At 51.0% G+C, this 21,073-nt stretch overlaps 1 protein-coding gene across 1 annotated transcript; it reads left to right on the top strand.

The window, feature by feature from the left end:
- The first annotated feature begins 9,912 nt into the window (after nt 1–9,912).
- Nucleotides 9,913–16,164, top strand: NR2E3 (nuclear receptor subfamily 2 group E member 3). Its single transcript, XM_019735929.3, has 8 exons — nt 9,913–10,009; nt 10,502–10,628; nt 10,774–10,877; nt 10,968–11,216; nt 11,343–11,503; nt 12,338–12,584; nt 12,809–12,914; nt 15,631–16,164. Exons 1-8 carry the CDS (start codon nt 9,928–9,930, stop codon nt 15,761–15,763), a joined length of 1,209 nt encoding a protein of 402 aa, XP_019591488.3. The 5' UTR covers nt 9,913–9,927; the 3' UTR covers nt 15,764–16,164.
- The last annotated feature ends 4,909 nt before the right edge of the window (nt 16,165–21,073 follow it).

Genomic DNA, 21,073 nt, shown 5'->3' with positions numbered 1-21,073 from the left:
CCCGGATGGCTCAGTTGGTTGGAGCGTGTCCTCTCAACCACAAGGTTTGCCAGTTCAATACCTCGACTCCTGCAAGGGATGGTGGGCAGCGCCCCCTGCAACTAGCAACGGCAACTGGACCTGGAGCTGAGCTGCGCCCTCCACAACTAAGATTGAAAGGACAACAACTTGACTTGGAAAAAAGTCCTGGAAGTACACAGTGTTCCCCAATAAAGTCCTGTTCCCCTTCCCCAATAAAATCTTTTTTAAAATATAATAAAAAATTCTTTGGAAAAAAAAAAAAGAATAATTTGTTTGTTTTGGAAACTTTGAACTAGGAGTCTGGGCTGTTCTAGTCAGCAACCATCTGATGATTTTGCATAAGTCTTTTCTTCTCTTTACCTAAATTCATTCATGACATAAGGAGATTGGGACGCATTATCTCCAAATCCTTTCATCCAGGACACTCTATGACCTAGCAATACTGTAAAATTGCATTTAGTTATCATGGCCGTGCTTTAGATCTAAAGACACGTGGAAACAAGTTATTGCAATCCTGAAATCAGGCATAGAGTATTTGTGTTTAAACAGTTGACTTAGTTTTTAAACATTTTATTTTTGAAATAACTTCAGAGTTCCAGAAAAGTTATATTAAATTTCAATGTCTTATTTGGGAGTCTCACCTTAAGATTATATCTGGGAATAAAATAATCGATCACAGACTTAGTGAGAAGTTACCTTTGAAAACAGACTGTCAAATAAATACATAAATGATAGACTATTCTTCATGGTGATGAAACAGTATAAAAACATAAAAGATCAGTAAAAACAATAACACATTTATATGAAACATTATACTATATCAAATATATTAATAAATTTAAATATATTAAATTTATGATCAGCCACAATGCCTCTGACTTAACAGAAATGTTTTTGTTTTCATTTACAAATGCCATCGTGTTCATAATATTTTGTACTTTGTTATTTCATCATAGCATTTTTCTATATAACCCCCTTCAATGGCTGAAAGATAGCCATCTTGGAAATGTGTCATAATTTATTAGATTTAAAAAATATTTAACTATTTCCAATGCATAGTGACTGAAACCAACATCTTGGCATGTCATGGTGTAGAGTTTGTGTAAGAAATTCTATTAAAGAGCAGGTCTTCCAAACCCCCTTGGAAACAACTAGGAAGCAGAATTAGCTTATGCAAATTTCATGCATTTGGAGGGAGTTTGTTGTATTCAGGGTTCCAGGAGACCTTTGCATCCAGAGCACAGAACAGAGAGAGGGAGAAGGGCAGCCCAGCTGGAAAGATGGGCAGCCAGCCATTCTGCCGAGACCCCTCCTGTACTGTCACATCTTAGGGAGAATTGCTTTGAGCATATGCATTTTCTACAATGTCATTCTAAATGACGTATCTTTCATCTCTGTGGAGAGGCACTGGATATTTGTTGCCTCAATTGAGCATTTTCACCAAATTAATAAATGTAGCTAATAAAGGATGTCAGAAAACACAGGTTCCTTCGATATCAAAAGTCAGGAAGGAAAATACGCCAGAGGTGACATTTGAAAACTGCTCACCTGACCAGTTCCATCTGGGCAATTTCTGTAAGCTGGTGCAGCTGTCATGATATTGTCTGGGACCTCAAGAATAAACCACAACAGACACAGGCAGAGCTGGCATCTTTGTGTCGATGCAGCACGTGTTAGCCCACTTTTGTCACGGGACAATTGGAGCCTCCCCACTCACACCTACACACATGCACACACATATTCGTATGTACACACTTGTTGCATACCTGTCGTGCGGGGCGGCCTGCGGAGTCTCAGCTCCCGCTCCCCACACAAGAACACAGGACATGGTGAGGCCAAAAAGGAGCACCCACGGAGCCATAGATAGGGGAGTCACACCACTATAGTCTCGCTGGCAGCTGGGTTGGAGACACAGGAGGCAGGAGCCACACAATCCGCAATCCATGATATACCCTTGCTAGCCCCCATTTTTCTGCTAGCGGAGCCACAGCAGTTATATCAGTGGCCAACGGCTCACTGGTTACAGCTGATGGCCATCCAATCACAGTTGATGGCCATTTACTACCTGAGCCAGCACCTTTCTATGTGAGGCCGAGAGCCTGGAAACTGCACTCCTGGCTCTGTGCCCACAATACCTATGAGCAACTCCCAGTCAGTCAGACCCGGTGCAACCCCAGAGCTGTTCCCTAAAAGCAAATATAGAAAACAAAGTAGTATAAGGATGGAATTCAGTAAATCAGTAACATAATTAGACTTAGCTAGTTTGCAGCTTGACTCACCGCATAACTCATTGTCTGGCCACGGGTAGTTAGACTGAGTTTGTTTGCAGTTAGATCCGCCCTGATATTCAGCTATTTCCTCTTTGTTTCTCCCTTCACTGATTAACTGAAGAACTCTTTTATTCCCTTTCTCAAGGCTACCCATACCTCGTTAATCTATTTAATCAACAGAATCCTAACCTGAAAAGAGCGATTTCTTAATCCTCAGGCTCCCAGACACCAGAGTCACATAAAGCCCAGGCCACAGGGGCCAGTCCAGTCCGGAGTCCAGAGATAACCTTATCTTCAAACAGACCAGACCCCAGGTAGGATGTCCCCCCTCGGACCTGCCTGACCCACTGCCTACCCTTTGTTCCCCTTGTGCACCTGTCAAACCTTCTGCCTGGCCTAGGACGGGGCGGTGGGCTTTGGACAGGAGTCTGCCATCCTCCCAGATGCTGGCGTTTGGAATGTAAACCTGCTTTTCTTTCCACCAACCTTGTGTCTGGATTTTCAACTTTGAAGCGGCGGCAGCCAGACCTTAGCACGGTATCAGAAGGTCCGTACAAAGAGGTCACTCCTTTCCCTTTCTCTGTAAGTTTTATTGAAGTTTGACTCTAAGAATCTGCATCACATTGAAAACCAGAACAGAAATGCTGGCTCAAGGTGGCTCGCCACAGCTCAGAGCGTCGGCTTTCTCCTTGCCACCTACCTGGAGACAGAATGTGTGTGGAGATTTTCTTTATTAAATGTATAAAGGTGTTGTTGTTTTTAACATGTCCTCCCCTCCCCCCTTACTCTCGGGCAGATACATTTGCCTGAAGTAACCCAATTATCTGCCTGGGTTTGAGTCCCACGTCGCTTGTCACCTACATACTGGCTGTGTGACATTGGGTGACCTCTGTCAGTCTCTGTAATGGATGATAATAATAATACGCCTCTGGTAATGCTGTTGTGAAGATTACATGAGTTGACATATATAAACACTTAGAAATGTGTCTTCCACATCCTAATTTCTTAATAAATATTTCCTATCATTATTATTGGTTGTAGTTATTTCAAATTAGCCACTCTCTTTTAAAAACACAAAAAGCCTTATCTTGATTACAATCATAATACGTGTTCATTATTAAACATTGAAAAACAGAAAAATATAAAGAAGAAAATAAAATAGTAAAATTCTCTTTCTGAAAAACCTCTGTTGACGCTTAGAGCCTTCCTTCCAGATAGTTCCTGAGTGCATACCCGTGAGACAGGATGTAATGTCACCCACCTGACAGCCTGGGGCTCCTCACGGACATTTGTCGTGGGCAGAGCTTCCCGCACCTGTGAAATCAGACTTGGTGAACTGTCTCCAGGAAGGCAGGAAACAACATGGCTTAGGACAGCGGTTCTCCACCAAGGGCGATTGTGCCCCTGGGGGGAGGGGGACATAAGGCAACATCGGGAGGTATTTTTGGTTGTCACAATTGGGGAGAAAGGGTGCTCCTGGCATCTAGTGGGTAGAGACCAGGATGCTGCTAAACACCCTGCAGTGCCCAGGACAGGCGTCCCTATCAAAGACAGATTAAAATGTCAATAGTGCCCAAGTTGAAAGGCCCTGCCTTAGGCTATTTCATTTCTAGATAATAAATATTATTACCAGGAGGGTCTGTCAGCTAGAATACACTGGTGTGGTTGTACCAGTTAAGCTTTTAAGACACTCTGTCCCGGTTTCCAAGCAGCATGCCCCGGCCCCCACTCCTCCCCGCCTCTTCCTTCCCCCCTTCTTCCAGAGCTTCCCAGTCCACACTGACGTGTTCAGACCTGGCATAGACAGAGGGGTGGCTGCGCCTCTGGGACCAGGCCTCCCCCTGGCGGCTGCAGTTGTTCTGACTGGCCAAGGCCCCGCCTGAGCAGCTGGGCAAGGTCGGCTGCCCCCCCACCCCCCAACCAGTGATGACAGAGAAATGAGGAGCCTGAGAAACCTTTCATTTTCACACATATAAACACTTAACAATTTCTTCATAAATATTTCTTGTTGTTATTATTACTGCTAATATGTCTAGTTAGCCATTTCTCTTTTTTTTTTCATTGAAAAGAGCTTTATTTTATCCTGATCGTAACTGTAATACATATTCATTATTAAACATTCAAACAAAACAGAAACATTTCTGTGTGTGGTGAGTTTCTGCCTGTGGCGTCTTCCAGCTCTGGGGGAGAATGAAGACCCACCTGGGAGAGCAAAGGCAGGAAGGAAACATCAAAACAGATACTGTTCACTTAGTCACCTGGACACAAAGGACGAAGGGGGTCAGCCCCAACGTGACACGGATCAGATGTGCCCTGGACAGACAGCCTTTTGTCTGCTCAGCCTAGGACAAGGCACGGGAGCCTCTGCCCTTCGGCTCAGACCTTTAAAACGATTCTGGAAGGACTTCACCAGCCAAGGGCTGGGAAAACTGTATAGTGTGTTGTGGGGGAATATCTGATTATTTCTAAATGTTATCTTGAAAAGAAAATAAAGAGGCTTTGTTGAGAAACTTTCATGCTGGTGTCTGCCTCTTGGAGTCCCGAATCTTCCTCTCATTGCTCTAGGAAAACAACCTCCTCATTAATTTAGGCCATGCCAGGGAGAAAGGAGGACCGTGGTCTTGGACCAGAAATTCCCGAGACCCAAGAAACCACATGTCCGTGCTGCTGTCGCTGGCTTTGACGCTGAAACACTGTGGGCCTGTTTCCATGTAAACGAGTACAGAAACCCACCCCTTGCAGTGGCTACACCGCACCCCACGGCAGGGTGGTTGGTGCACACTTTATTTAGCCTGTTGTCTGCACATGGGTGTTCTCCTGAATGGCTGCAGGAAACAGCTCTACTTATCATGAAATCTTTGTGGTATTTTCCGTGGAAAGACTTCCTAGAAGTTCAGTTGCTGGACCCTGAGCCCCAGGGCCCGTGGGCTCCCCACTCACTATCCTTTCTCAGAGACAGTGAAGACCCTTGTGTGGGGGGGTGGGAGGTGGCGGGGATGGAAATTTTTAAGAAATCCCAGAAGCTACGTTTCCAGGACTGAATGCTGTGAACGAGGCTTGCCTTAAATCAGAAGCTGGCAGCTGCTGGAATGGGTGCCATGGCCGATAAGCCCAGACAGCCTGACTGGCAGCTGGGTCACCCCAGGAGCCACTCCCTCCTGCCTTACAGAACCCAGGTCATCTCTCAGGCCTATGGCCTGTGACCCAGGGTGTGACAGGCCCTACACCAGCTGGGGCAGGTGGCTTTACCTGCCAGGTCTTAAGTGTCCAGAGGGAGAGCAGTCTTGCAGCCTTTATCACACACCTCCCGCTGCTCCCTCCGCCCCAGCCCCCCAGCCCTGCCCTCACCCTGTCCCAGACCTCCAGGGAGTTCAAAGGAAGTTGCTGACCTGTCCACTGGGGGAATAATTGTATTAGTGATAAGGTGGCCTCTGACAGCTTCCTCAGCAGATTCAGGGCTTTGGGCTGAGTAAGCCTTTGACGTCTGCCCCAGCAGCTGGTGGTCACAGATCGGGAGACTCCCCCCTGCCCGAGTCCTGCTGGGCTGTCACCCTTTCCCACTGCACAGTCAGGGCTCTCGCTGGGCCTGACCTGCTAAAGAACCCAGCGCCAGGGGGAGAGAGGAGCTTGGCTGGGATCAAAATGACATAAGAGGTCGACAGAATAAAGTCAAAACAAACAGAGTAAGAATAGGCAGGTCAAACCCTGCAGGTGTCCTTTATCTCGATGGACTTATTTGTTTACCACTCTAATACATACTCACTGTAAGAATCTCAAGAAAATACAGACAAGTTAAAAAAAGACTCCTGGTGCAGTAAGTGCCTTGTGAGCCTCCTGCCCAGCTGACCTGAAGTGGTGACCCCGTCCTGGAGTCTTCCATCTGGACTGAGGAGAGGGAGTTGGCGTGGAGTGAGGCTCAGCATTAAGGACAAGGTCTGGCCCTGGAGGCACCTCTAGAGGGACAGCGGGTGGGCTGAGCAATCAGGGCAGGCGGCCTGGGGGAGGTGAGCCCTGGACAGGCCCAGAAGGGCAGAGGGGACTGGGCAGCTAGAGCAGGAAGGGCAGGCCAGCAGCGCAGACGGAGAAGAGCAGAGAGAAGACCAGCCGGGAGCTGAGCCCTCTCCTTTTCCTCTTTACCTGGAAGGCCCTTCCCGATGCCTCCAGCGCCTTCCCCAGGCCCTTCCCACGCACTTGCTGGAAGGAACTAGGCTGGGGGTGCTCCTGGGGTCTACCTGCTCCCGGTATTTGCCTCCCTGCTGAGAGCTTCAGGGAAAGTCCCATACCTGCCCACACTGCCCACCTGGAAAGTCACGGTCTTTGACCTCAGCAGGGCCTCAGGGCCTGCCCCGAAGTCCCTCTCTGCGTCCCTTCCCCAGGTGACTGTGGTCACCTCCAACCTCTGCCCTGTGGCCTCCTTCCACCCACCTCCCCCTTCTTGTCATCGCAGACTGTGATACCCCTGTTAGTGTCACTCTAATGCCAGCACAACCCCCAAGGGGACAGCAGTAGACCCAGTTTAGAGGTAATAAAACTGACACAGAGGCGCGGAACAACGTGCCCAGGCTCACATGGCCAGGACAAGGCAGAGCCACTGTCGGAGAGCAGACGTCTGGTCCGTGTCTGCCCCTGCAGCCCTGGCCTCTCTGATTCCTTCCAGGGGGTCCCTGCCCTGGCCAAAGCCGGCCCCCTACACGTACTCTGCCACCCCCTCAGGCTTGCTCACATAGCCCTCACTCTCTCTGGATATTTTCCTTCTGTCTCTCATTTTAAAAGGAACTCCTTTTCTTAAATATTTTTATTTAAATAATATCTCCCCGACTGGAAAAAAAAAAAAAAAAAAAAGACTTTTCTTAATGTCACCCTTCCTGCAGAGCCCTTAGCCCCTCTCTTTCCCTCCTCAGCAAGTGCTCTGCTTCCGGTCCCCTTCACGCAGAGCCCTAGAACAACCCAAGGCTCCAGCTACCTCCTGCTGCTGCAGCCAAGGAGACGCTCCGAGTCCCCCTGGAGAGCACCTTGGTGGAAAGCAGGAGTTTGGGATCAGATGTAAGTTTGAATCCCATCTCTCTCCCCAGTCTCCCCCACCACTCAGTAGCTGTGTGTCCTGAAGCAAATTGCTTCACCTCTCTGAGGCTCAGTTTCCTCATCTGTGAGTTGAGGCTGATAAGAACAACTTCTTCAGAGGCTTGTGTGAGATTTGGACACCATATTGCAAGTATTTGTGTAAGCACTCTCCTCACATGCTTTCCTGTTCTTGTTAGTGATACAAGTGACCTTACAAGACGCTTGACCTGCTCGATGCCTCCAGCCTGGAATCCACCCCTTCCCTTGCTCCCTTGGCCCACGCTGTCCTGATTCTCCCTCTCAGCTCCTCAGCCAGCGAGCACTTCCTCCTCCCAGACCTCCAGGGTTGGAGGCCCTCAGCTCAGCCTTAGGCGCTTTCCTTTCAGCGCACCAGTGGGACAGGCGTCCCTCCCTCCCTCTTCGTGGGCTTCGGTGCCTGTTTCTGTGCAGATAACCTGATGGGAGGTGGTCGCCACAACAGGACTCCAGGTGGGTCTGTGGCTGGAAGCTCGGGGCAAAGCCCCAGGCAGGAATGTGGTGTGAAGTTGTCCTGGAGGCTGTGCATGTGTGCGAGAGCGACCAAGGAGGGCGTGCAAAGGTCCGCTGGGCCCACCTCTGGGGCACACGACGGAGATGACATGTTCCAAGCAGGGGGCAGACAGGGAAGACCTGTGCTCCCGAAGAAGCAGGAAAGAGGAGCTTTGAGAAGGAGAGACCAGTCACCCAAGTTCAAGGGAGACGCCCTCGGCTTGGAGGTGAGGTGGAGCTGTAGGCCTTGCAGTGGAAGACGCTGAGAGGCCACCTGGCTGGAGGACGGGGTGGAGGGGTGAGGACAGAGGCACAGGACGTCGGGGAGAGGCCTCCGCCCAGTGGCCTCGGTCTTCTGAGGCCCCAGAGAGCACATAATCCTGCAAAGTCCCTGGAGCTGACTTTCCAAATCCCCAATAGTGCTTCCCTGTCACAGTGAGCGTTAACCCCACTTACCAGGGCCCTGCCCCACCTCTGTCCCCTTAACTCCATGATCCTCCCGGAAGCTTCACACTGTGCCCCTCCCCCTCGGGCTCTCAGACTGAGCTTACCCCTGGCCCAGGCTCACCCCAGAGGTGAGCTCAGGTCGGTGAGCTCAGGTCTGCCGAGGGTGGGTGGGCCCCTCCAGACCAACCGGGGCTTTCTGCTCCATTCTGGGCATGGGGTGGGGGTGGGTGGGCCCAGGCGCAGGGAAAGGAAAGGCTATTTACTCCAGGATGCTCTCAATAACCCTGAGATGTAATAATAACGACAGCCTCCATCACGTATTACACTCTTACTAAGTACCAGGCATGAAACACTTCGAGAATTACCTTAGTGTCCCCAACTATACTAATGACATGTACTTTTGTACATACTTCCTGTTAAGAAGGGTTAAAATCACTGCTCAGGGCTGCATGGCTGGCCTGTGAGGGAGCAGGAATTTGAACTTGGGTCTGTCTCTGCTCTCTCTCCACCCTCCCTCTGGGGTCTGGTGCTTGATCCAAGGTGGCAGACTCCACCTGCTCCTCAGAACCATCACTGAGCTGGGAAGACTGGGTGTGGGGACAACCTAGGACTCTAAGGCCAGGTCAGGGAAAGTAGAGGAGGCCACCTGATCGCCTGTAGCCAGGCTCAGGGCCTGTGTCCTCACCCCTCTTGTCCTGCAGGCTCAGCTCTCCAGATGGGTGAGAAAAACACCTGGCAGCTCCTCTCCTGCTGCCTCATATGCCTGAAGGAGACCGCCCCCCACATTGCCCCCGCCCCCCCCGCCTGCAGGCCAGCCTCAGACCCTACACTGGACCCATTCCCAAGTGTGATGGGAGCTGCCTCTGTGCCAGGGGTCTGGGGAATGCTAACCTTTCCAAAGGGTCAGGAACCTCAAATCCTGGGCCCTAAGCAGCCCCGTATCAAGGGAGTGGGGAGAACGACTGGGGCAGAGAGCTGGACGTACCCAGGCCCCACAGTGAGCATCAGCTGAGCAGAGCCACACAAGCACACACACTTGTCCCTGGAAGCATACTTAACAGCTCAGAAAGAGTCAAGTCCTGGAGGTAGTGGAGCCCACACCTGCCTCACCTGCCTTCACGATTTGGCATTGGATGGAGACCAGCTTGAGAGCACTGGGCAGCCTGGGGGTTGGTGCAGGGCAGCAGGACAGACAGACCAGCTCCGGGGGCACCTTGGTAACGCTGCGGGTGTGGCCGCTTGGTCCCCTGTGGAGACAGTAAAGATTAAGAAGATCATAAGCGGTGCCCAGTCAGCGTCCAGCCTGCTGCCCTGGGAGAAAGCTCCTTGGGCCAGAGCCGCTGCTGTGAGGGGGAGTCAGGGCGGCTCCTGAGTTTAGACAGAGGGGACAGGGAGAGAGAGACAGACGGAGATCACAGGGCCAGGAGAAGGGAGAAGTAGAGAGAGAGGGGGGACAGGGACACAAATAGAGGGACAGAGGTAGAGACAGGAAGGCAGGGGCTGACTGGCTCAGTGTCTCGGGAGGTTTCCTTCAGGCAGGAAGGCGGACGCTGCCCTGGGACCTGCCAGGACTCAGCCAGCAGCGCCCACAAGCTCCAACATGGCTGCAGCTGCGCCGACGGCTGTGGCTGCCTCCAGGAAGGAGACTCCAGGCGGATGGGGCCTGGGGGAGGAGCAGACAGGTATGGCTTTCCCAGACATAGTGTCCTGGCCTTGGGGAGCGAAGTGTGCACCACGACAGCAGCCAAAGTAACTGGCCCAGCCCGAGAGCTGTGGGCAAGTGTGAGGGAACCTGCTGGCAAACCCAGAATCCTAGACACATGGGGGTCAGAGAGCCAGGACAGGACAGCTGAGCTGATAGGAAGGGAAGAAGAGAGAGCGCCCTGAGGGTTTGTCAGTGGACAGACGTCGCAGTGGTGTTGTCCAGATGTTTTTATGGGATGATGGAGCCTGAGGCCACCTGCAGACAGAGGGAATGGGAGGTGGGAGGTGGAGGCAGAGAGCTGCTATACAGGTAGAGGGAGGTGAGAGGGCAAAAGTTAAGGGGGGGGTGAGGGGCGTATGCTAAAGGAGACCCTTTTCCAGATGGGAAGGAAATGAGGGGTAGAGGGGTCCCTGGGGCAGTGAGAGGGGTGTGCAACCCCACCCTGCCCAGCGTCGCTCCTGTCCCTCAGGCGGGGGCCCCTCCATCCAGTGCCGCGTGTGTGGGGACACCAGCAGTGGGAAGCATTATGGCATCTACGCCTGCAACGGCTGCAGCGGCTTCTTCAAGAGGAGCGTGAGGCGGAGGCTCATCTATAGGTGAGGGAGGGCAGGACCCCTGAAACACACACACAGCCCTGCTGGGTCCCTGAATGGGGACGAGGTGATTAGGGCGAACATGCCCGAAGCTCGCGGTCCAGGGTCTTGGAGGTACACTGACGCCTGGGGCTCCCTCCACCTGCAGGTGCCAGGTGGGGGCAGGCATGTGCCCAGTGGACAAGGCTCACAGGAACCAGTGTCAGGCCTGCCGGCTGAAGAAGTGCTTGCAGGCGGGTATGAACCAGGATGGTGAGTCGGGGACACAACCTGGAGAGGCATGACAGAAGAGATGGGGGTGCATGCCTGGGGGAAGGGTCCCGACCCTTTCTGCCTCCCCAGCCGTGCAGAACGAGCGACAGCCGCGAAGCACAGCCCAGGTCTGCCTGGAGAGCATGGAGTCAGGTGGGGAGCCCCAGCTGGAGCCCGTGGCGGCACCGCTGGCCCCAGGAGGGCCCAGCCCCCAGGGCCCCCTGCCTGTTTCTGCAGCCAGAACCCTGGGGCCCGGGGCCCTCACACCTCCAGGTCACCACCACTTCATGGCCAGCCTTATCACGGCCGAAACCTGTGCTAAGCTGGAGCCAGAGGATGGTAAGTGGGGGGATGGCTGAGCTCCCGGGTCAGTCCCTAGCCTTTATCCCCAGGCCCGGGCCCCTGCGCCCCTCCTGCCGCCTGCCAAAGAGCAGAGGCTGACATCACAGCTCCCTCCTCCAACAGCTGACGAGAACATCGATGTCACCAGCAACGACCCTGAGCTCCCTTCCTCACCGCCTTGGGGACCTGACAGCATCCACGAGACAGCGGCTCGCCTGCTCTTCACAGCCGTCAAGTGGGCCAAGAACCTGCCTGTGTTCTCCAACCTGCCCTTCCGGGACCAGGTACACCCATCAGGCAGCCCCCACGAGCCAGGGGGCTGGGGGCACATGCGCCTGTGCAGGTGATGATTGGAGGCGTGTGCGGCTTGGGGATGGTGACGGTTGGTCGCACACGCCTGTGAGTCAGTGATGGTCAGGGGTACACATGTGGGTGGACTGTCGGGGCTGCTCACACCTCTGGGCCACAGTGATGGTTGGGCTGAGTGATGGCCAGGGACACACTGAGAGCAGGGCTTTGGCTCCAGGTCTCTTTCCTCCTAGACAGAACCTCAGGTTATGCAGACACTGTATGCAGTGAGTGGTCTGCACACCCTGAACAGTGTGGGTGACGGCTCTGGGCTCCCTGGGGTGGGGGGGACAGGGGAGGGGCACAAAGGCTTCTGATGTTGGGGCTTGAGTTTCAGCCCAACCTTTTCACCTCTGGATGCCCCTCCATGCTTCTTGTGGGCAAGAAGCCCAACGTGTTGTGATAAACGAGAAGAGAGCCAAGCCTTGAGCCAGTGGCTTGGATGCAGCAGCTCAGTGTCAGGCAGCATCTCCTGAGTACCCTCGACTTAGGGTGCTCATGGGGAGTGTCCCTGAGGCCTCCCAACTCCCCACAGCTCTCGGCTTTCATAAGTGTTCCAGCGCGGCTCCAGGTGGAACCCACAAAGTGTCTTGGAGCCTAGGCAGTGAGGCCCGACGGTGCCAAATCCCAGAGCTCGGGGAACGTTCCAGGCTACCAGGACCAGCCCTTCCTTTCTAGGGGACCCGAGATGGTGGCGGAGGCTGCAGGCTGAGCCAGGGATGCTGTATGCTGCATACCGGTGCTCACACTCACTCCCTCTCTGGGCACAGGTGATTCTGCTGGAAGAGGCGTGGAGTGAACTCTTCCTCCTCGGAGCCGTACAGTGGTCTCTGCCTCTAAACCGCTGCCCACTGCTGGCCCCTCCTGAGGTGCCGGCTGCTGGCAGCGCCCAGGGCCGGCTGGCATTGGCCAGCATGGAGATGCGAGTCCTGCAGGAAACCATCTCGCGTTTCCGGGCGCTGGCCGTGGATCCCACAGAGTTTGCCTGCATGAAGGCCCTGGTCCTCTTCAAACCAGGTAGCTGACTCTTGGCCTAAGCCTTCCAGAGATGTGGTCGGGGATGACCTCCTCCTGCCCCTCCCTTTCTCTCCGTCACCCCATATAGGCCCAGATGTGCACAGATGTCTTCCCTGGGGGGCAGGAGAGAGGCATAGGGCTGGGCGCACCCCTCCTGCGGGAGGGGTAACTGTGGGGGGCAGGGTGGGCTGTGAGAGGAGCTCACCACCGCTGCTCCTGTCCAGAAACGCGAGGCCTGAAGGATCCGGAGCACGTGGAGGCCTTGCAGGACCAGTCCCAGGTGATGCTGAGCCAGCACAGCAAAGCCCACCACCCCAGCCAGCCCGTGAGGTGACCGGAGGACCTGCCTCCCTGCCCACCTATCCCGTCACTTCTTCACCCCTGGCCCACCTCCCTGGCTCTGCCTCAGGGCTGCACTGATTAGACAGGACAAGGGTCTCAGCTCGGCCAGCACAGATGAGACCTCTGCAGTGTGCCAGGTACAGGGCCAGGCCCAGGAACGGGGACCAAAATGGGCTGCCTTCTAGGAATGCGTGGCAGTGACCACACTGATGAGGAGAGCTGCCCTGGTCAGGTACGGGGGCCGCATGTGTCCAAAGGAGACAGACCCCCTAGGTGTGGGGTGGGAGGGACAGCAGAACTGACAGGACCTGTGGGGGAGGGGCTGGACTTGGAAGGAAGCGCAGGGCAGATCTTAAAGCAGAGAATCATCATTTACAAAGGCAGGGGACGGAGAGGGAAAGAGAAACTTAGATGTGTTCTTAGGACAGGGGCCCAGTTTGGAAGGAACAACAGACTGCTGCCCATGAGAAGGTGGGAGATTAACCAGAATGGCACTCGGGGACGAGTTCAGGACTTTGAATGCCAGCCTAGGCCATACCTGATTTGGTGGGCAGAGAAGAGCTGGCGCAGGTTTGCGCAGGAGGGTGTTGTACACAGAGCTGGATGACGTGGCAGCAAGTGCAGAGATGCTGCCGTCACCCAGGGGAGTCCCTGGAGTCAGCTCCTCGGGAATGGAAAGGAGATGACAGATCCAAGGGCCTCCAGGAGTGGGAATGGTCCGAGTTGGCACTTGGGTGGATGCAAGGGAAGAGGAGCTATTTGGGAGAAGAGGTGGTCCTGAAATAAACAGGAGTATCAGGAGGCAAGTTCTGAGGGAACATGACAAGGGCCAATGGGTGTGCAGAGGGGCCTCTCTCGGGAATACATAATACTGCGTAAGCCATGTGCGGGACGATGCCCAGCCGGCTGGGTGAGGGGAACTGAGAGTGCAGTGTGGGGAGGGTGGGGCCAGAGCCAGGGCCCGGGGACGCCAGCTGGGCTCAGCCCCCGCAGGTACAGTGGAGCCTGTCAGGGTCGGGCCAGTTGGCTCCAGCGTCTTCTGGCTATTTTGGATCATGTCATCTGCGTGCTCCGGGGGCTCCAGCTCTTTCTGAAGAAGTAAGCTAACGTGCACAATCTCACATCACCTCTAATCTGAGAAATGGTCACAAGAAGAGGGAATTTCCCTTGAAAAGAGCCAGGGGGTACTAGGAATATACCTCGGTGGCACAGAAAGATTTCTGCTGCTCATGAGCGTGGGGAGAACACGACTGAAGAGCTGACAGAGCAGCCTAAGAACGGTCATTGCTGATGGCACCCCGCAGAACTCCTCGGCTAAGTTCCTGTCGGGTTCACCTCCCAGAGACGTCCTGGCATATTGGTTTTGTGTCAAAGTTCAAAATTCTGATTAAGATTTCCTGTGTCCGTTCTACAGCACCCCCAGCTACAGGCAGACCGGAGTGCTGAGAGATACGTGGGTTCTCTAAGCCAGCCTATTTCAGTTTTTAAAACCAGCAAGACTCAGGAAGCAATGCAATTTCCATGGTAACCCAACAGACACTAAAATGAAGCCCCACCAAACAATACCTTACTTTGCATAATTTGGTCTGATACTTGTATTGTTTCTAAAAGACTGGCTGTAACCCATGACATTTCATTTCAGACCCACTAGTGGATCAATTACCACAGTGTGGAAAAACAATGTCTATCCTGGACTTTACAGTTACTTCTTCCTGAACCTCCTCAGAAGGGGTTCCTCCCCACACAGAAGAGGGGGAGGCACCAGAGGAGTGTACAACTGCTCGTGCCACTTACTTGCACTCATTAGAGGAAGCGAGCCCTGGGATTGGGGGTGGGGGCGGGCCTCCATGGTGGGGTGGGTGAGCAGGGCCTTGCTTTGGAGGGGTCTCCTTGTCATCGGGGCTCCCACCCAAGGAAGGGGCTCTCCCCCATCTGTCACTCGGGGCTTCACCACCCACCGGCTCTGCCCTGGGGACCCCTGCCTCGGCAAATGGTTTTTAACACAACAATTTCTTATTTTCTGGGTGAGCATCTCAGCCACAAAAACTATGCTTCCACTTCAGAACGTTTTCACTTATGGTTCCTCTATCATCCGAGGTAGCTTACAGAAGGGAATTTATATTCATATTCAAATATATATACCAGGGGTGCCAGAAAACATATACACATTTTATGATTTGTTATCTATGCTCAAGCAGTAGTTTGCCATCATCAGAAGTGTCTGGACGCTGATGGGAAACACTTTGAGCCCCTTTGTAATTGCAGATGTCAAACGTGACTTGTATCCATTTTTGTTATCAGTATATATTGAGTATTACAATTAATACAGTTTTTTCCTTAAGATGTGTATACATTTTTTGGCAGTCTTTGTAGTATTAATCATCATACATTTATCACAATAATCACATATATGATTAATAGTCACATCACATGTATTATTACTATAAAGCACTTCTCATCTCTACACATAATAAACAATATTTATTCATATTTTCATTGCACTCAAATAAACATTTGGAGGGGGGGGCCACAACAGGTCCCGGATGGGTGGTGGCAAGCCCTCTAGTAAGTGGGGCCTTTCCTCAAAATTCTGCCTCCTCCCCTGGGTCCCTCTCCCCTCTCCTCTCCTTCAGCCAGGCTGCTGCCCCCAGGACTCATGCTCAGAGCTGATAATACAACTGATGGCATCCCCTCTCCTGTTCAGGTTTGGGAAATTGCTCCTGCTCCTCCCGTCTTTGAGGTTTATCGCTTCTGAACGCGTGGAGCTCCTCTTTTTCCGCAAGACCATCGGGAATACTCCAATGGAAAAACTCCTCTGTGATATGTTCAAAAACTAATGGAAGCAGAAGTAAGCTGGTGCAGTCACTGTGGAGAACCATCTACTGAAGTGAAACACTCACCTGCCCTGTGACCCAGCAATTCCAGTTGGAGGTGTGTGTACCTAGCAGAAATGTCCACCAAAAGATATAATATTCATAGCAGCTTTATTCATAATAGCCCCAAACTGTACCTTGAAATTCAAATGGATTAATCAATCGTGGCATATTCATATGATGGAAAACAGAAATAAAAGAGAATGAACTACCAATATATGTGACAACATGGGTAAATTTCAGACATAAAAATTGAAGAAGCCAGGCTCAAGTTCCACTTATACAAAGTTCCAGAACAGGTCAGACTAACCGGTGGTGACACAAGTTGGAATAGCGGCTACCCCTGGGGCGGGAGGTGGGGTGACTGAGAAGGGACCCCAGGGAGTCTCCTAGTGTGCTCCAGATGTTCTCTATTTGATCTGGGAGGTGGCTTCACAAATGTATTAATTCATAAAAGTTATTTAGGCTATGCGCATAAGATGCGTGCACTTCACTGTATTATGTCAGACCTCCACGAAAAAGTGAAAACACAAAGACAGGAAAACGAATGCGGCCACGACTCTCCTGAGGACACAGAAGGAATGAGCATGGTTCTGGGCTCCGTGGGGTTTCCACTCGAGTCAGAGCCCAGGTGCAATGAATTCCAGCTAGGGGAAAAATCTCCCGCAGGACTCAACCACCCAGCTTCCCTCCGGATGGCACCCCATCTCCCATGGCTTCTCTCCATCTTTCTCTTCCTTAGCCTCCCTCACCTCAACCCCCCAAACAAAGCTGAGCACCATCCAACTCAACGCAAGTCAGCTACGGCCCTTTTTGTGCAGGGCAATCTCCACTTCCTAATTCCTGATGAAGGATGATGCTCAGACAAACCTCATCCTTTTCAAAGACAGACCCAGAAGACATAGTGTCATGCAGGGTCTCTGGTCCCACTCCGGCGGGTGGATACAGAATATGGTGAGGCCAAAAAGGAACACTGATGGAGCCATGGACGGGGGGTTGTCACACGGGGTATCATGCGGGGTCTCCAGTCCCGCTCCTCACATAAGAACGCAGGATATGGTGATCCCAAAAAGGAACATTCACGGAGCCATAAATAGGGGAGTCATACCACTATAGTCTCACTGGCGGCTAGGTTGGAGACACAGGAGGCAGTAGCCACATGATCTGTAGCCCGCCGTCCACTTGTCTCTGCCAACCAACCTCACTTGCTAGCTGCAATCCGCCTCTCTGCAGTCCGCAATCCACACTCCTTCACGCCTCACCACTACACCACTACACCACCACTTTGCTAGCTTAGCGGCAGCAGTTGTATCAGCGGCTAATGGCTAACTGGTAACAGCTGATGGCCAACTAGTCACAGCTGATGACCATCTACTATCTGAGCCAACACCTTTCTATGTGAGGCCGAGAGCCTGGTAACTGCTCTCTGGGGCTCTGTCCCCACAGGGGTTCATACCACTATATTCTTTCTGGCAGCTGGGTTGGAGATACAGGAAACAGGAGCCACACGATCCACAATCCCCGGTCCGCTTCTCTGCCAAGCAACCACCCACCCAACGAACCAACAATCAACCCCCTAGTGTAGCCATGGCAGTTATATTAGTAGCTAATGGCTAACCAGTAACAGCTGATGGCCAACTAATAACCAAGCCAGCACCTTTCCATGTGATGCCGAGAGCCTGGAAACTGCTCTCTGGGACTCTGTCCCCACACCTAGAAAAGAATAATAAAACAGTTAACATGTATCAGGCACTTTATATGCCAGGCAATGAACTAAGTACCCATTGTGCATGATGATTTAATCCTCAGATTAACTTTGGGGGAGGAGGAAATCATCCATGTTTGTAAATGAAAACCCTGAGGCTTAGAGGACCCCCTCGGTCCCTGGAATCCACTGAACAGTCTGTTGCATTTTCTGCCTTCAAAGAAGAGATACTTGAATTCAAGAAGCAAAAGGTCATGTGAGAAATCTGAAATCCTAAGGGTTCCCTGCCCTTTGGCCTGTGCCTGAATCCTCCAGCTGACACAGATATCCTGTCATGATGGAGGGAGCATGGTTCAGAACACTTTGCTTTGCAAATGACAATCGCTAGGTTGGCGCCCAGGGAGGAGTGTGTGGAAAATCCTGCCCAGATGCGGTCCATCCCACGTAAGCATTCAAACTATTTGAGACTCTTCATCTTCTAAAACTATCCGGCTTGCCTCAGTTATTTGGGTCATTTCATGTCTATAATGCCATCGTACCTTCCAATTCCCTACCAAAAGTTTAGTCCATAAGGTTGAAAGGTCTATATATAGAAAGCCCAAGCAAAGGCACTTTAGCAAGCTACATGGTTGAAATACGACCACGTAGGCCCTGAACACTTACCCTCATTTTGCTTTTGAAAACCTAAGACAGCAAAAGCAGCCCGCTGAAGTTCACGGGCAGTGTCTGGGATGTGTGAGCACAGCAGGGCTACACTGGGAAAGAGATTGTTTGGGGTCTCCAGGAGGAAGTCTTGGAGAATTAAAGGAGGTATAAGCTGGTGGCATCAGTCCAGGAACTACATTTCCCAGGATCCCTTTCCCTATGGTTTGCTAAGGGAAAGAGGGCGCGCATGAGATTTGGAAAGTAATCGAGAAGCCATTATTCTCCATTATTCTCCAGAGACAGTTGTGGCCAGATGTCGGAAGATGGAGATTTCACAGCGGCATTCTTTAGAATTGCAGTAGCTTCCAGACAAGTTCTTGAGAACTTAGGAACTTCTGGCTGAGATCTGTGTTACTTTCTCAACCTCCTAAGAACTGTCCAGCTTGCCCAGTCCTTCTAGTGTTTATGTTAAGCCCCTAATTCCTATATGAAGTACTTTTCACCAGGAACATTGTGAGTGGCTTCTGTTTTCCTACTACAATGCAGCTCTCAGTCAATCCCAGGATTTATTCAACCTTTTGCTGTGAATTGGCCCCACTGAAATTCGAATGGGTAACAGCTCTTTTACTGCATCTAGGGCCCTTGCTGGGGGAGGGGATACTATGAAAGTTCCTTTTTGCCCTCAATACCAGAAATGCCCTTGGTTATGAAGCACACAGAGGTGGTTCCGTGGACCTATCTGAGCCTTTCTTTTCAGCTGCAGTTTTCAGGTTCATACGACACGTTTCTTCTTCCTTCACCCTTAAGGGAGTATTTAAAGGTAGAAAGGGCAGAGAAAGACTCAGAGATGCCAAACAGCACCCGTTCAAATGAAGGACTAGAGCCTGATGGCAGAACGTTCCCAGCTGTTACCATGACGAGTCTCCATCTGGTGGACACGATGGGTTCTCCCCTTTAGGATGCAAGCACGACCGGGCTTGGAGCTTGTCTGGTTCACCAGTGTGGGTGCTCAGGAAATACCTGAGGATTAACAGCAACTCAGAACTGGGAAGTGAACCACTCCACAACTATGTGTCCGAAGTGCCTACAAGATTAAACAAATATCACGTGTCTTATCTATTAGGTTGGTGCAAAAGTAATCGCGGTTTTTGCAATTAACCTTTTAAACCGCAATTACTTTTGCACCAACCTAATACTTTCATGAGTATGTCCCTGAATCTAAGACCCTGTACTGTTTCCCAATTTAGAAGGAACAATTTTTTAAAAAACCAAAGCTCTGGTCTCTGTGTAACTCGCATCTCCTTATACCTTCATGTACTCATCTTCACAATTGAAAAGGTTTGTTGTAAATTCAGTAATCACAGAGGCAAGTTTTAAAAGTTGTACCTCTAGGTTTTGTTGGGCCAATTAAGGAAATTTAAAGCAACAGTTCACTCTATCCTTATCATTTTGATGTAATGTAATGCAAAAATGTAAATGGGAACTTTAAAAAGGAATGGGAAAGATAACCTCAGCATTTAAAAACTCAATACATTTAAAGGAAAAGTTCACTACATTAACTTTTTTTTCCATTTTACCTTAGACCTTGTTTGGCATTTGGGAAGCGCTGATCTCATTCAATGCTCTCTTCCAATACTTAAGTGCTGGTACCCTTTGTAGGTGCTGAAGATCTAAGAGTCAGCAAGACAGTCACGTTTCTTGCGTTGGGAAGCTTACATCAGACAAACACGGGGAGCTGTTGAGAACATATGACATCTAACCCAGTTCAAGGGAGAAGAGGTAATTCCCAACTAGAACTGTTTTACATTGAGACCTGAGAGTCAGTAGGAGTTATCCAGAAAGGAAACCTGGGAAGAGAACTCATTTCCGAGAGGAAAACTAACCCAGAAAGGGCACATGATTTCTCCAAAGTCATTTAGTAGAGTGGCAGACGACGATGACAAACTAGGTTGGCATTCTTGGGCCTCTATAAGCTGATGCTCCCACTTCATGGCCTTTTTGGTGAGGACCCTCCGCGTAAGTGTACTGCCTTCCCTGCCCAGCCAGCCCTAAGCGGATGAGATGAAGTCTGGACAGCTTGCAGCTACTGTGTTTCCCCGAAAATAAGCCCCGGTCTCATTCATTTTTGCTCCAAAAGACACATTAGGGCATATTTTCAGGGGATGTCTTATTTTTTCATGTATAACAATCTACATTTATTCAAATACAGTCCTGTCATCTTCTTCTGGAACATCGTCATAACGTACTAAATGTGTCCGTCTGGCTCACGATCTTAACTGGGGCTTATTTTCAGGGTAGGCCTTCTTTTCGGGGAAACATGGTGGCATCCATGACAGGAAATGAGCAGCTTCACCTCACCATCACGTGCACTCAGTTGAGTTCCAACCACCACCCCCTCTACACTGTCAACTTTGGGCTCAGTCCCTTCCTTCAAACAATCAGTTTAACAAACACAAATCACTGTTGTCCCTTGGGATCAGACTGGAGCGAGTTAGGGCAGGAGTCAGGATGGTGAGAAAACAAACCACACGCATGGCTGCTACTAGAAGCTTTGTTCTTTAATGAGCCATTGGAGTGACTTGTTCAAGCTGCTTTTGTGCAGCCATACAGTGCGTATTTTCAGTGACACAAACTGGACTTTATACAGAGGATGTCTTGCTCCCCCCCCAACCCCCAAAATACAAAGTGCCTGTTGATTGTATCAGGAATGGAATCGGTTCTGTGGGTGAAATAAGTCATTCTTCTTATAGAATTATTCTGTTTAACAGTAAAATATTATATTTCACAGGATATGTCCTTTTACAATACATAGTCTTTTAAAAATTTACACTCAGCATACTTATAAATTACTTTAAATCCATTAAAATAATATAATACTAATCTGTAGCACACACCTTTCCCCTAGTAAATACAATTACTTGGTT

This window comes from Rhinolophus sinicus, chromosome 3 (genome assembly GCF_057876585.1).
Source record: "Rhinolophus sinicus isolate RSI-liver-muscle chromosome 3, RSI-T2T, whole genome shotgun sequence".
Classification (NCBI taxonomy): domain Eukaryota; kingdom Metazoa; phylum Chordata; class Mammalia; order Chiroptera; family Rhinolophidae; genus Rhinolophus; species Rhinolophus sinicus.
Note: the sequence above shows the minus strand (reverse complement) of the source record. Positions and strands in the feature narration are given on the sequence as shown.

Coding starts and splice junctions, on each gene's coding strand:
- NR2E3 (XM_019735929.3), top strand. CDS start 9,928: ATGGCTGCAGCTGCGCCGACGGCTGTGGCTGCCTCCAGGAAGGAGACT. Junction 11,504..12,337: donor ACCTGCCCTTCCGGGACCAG/GTACACCCATCA, acceptor CTCTGGGCACAG/GTGATTCTGCTGGAAGAGGC. Junction 12,585..12,808: donor CCTGGTCCTCTTCAAACCAG/GTAGCTGACTCT, acceptor GCTCCTGTCCAG/AAACGCGAGGCCTGAAGGAT.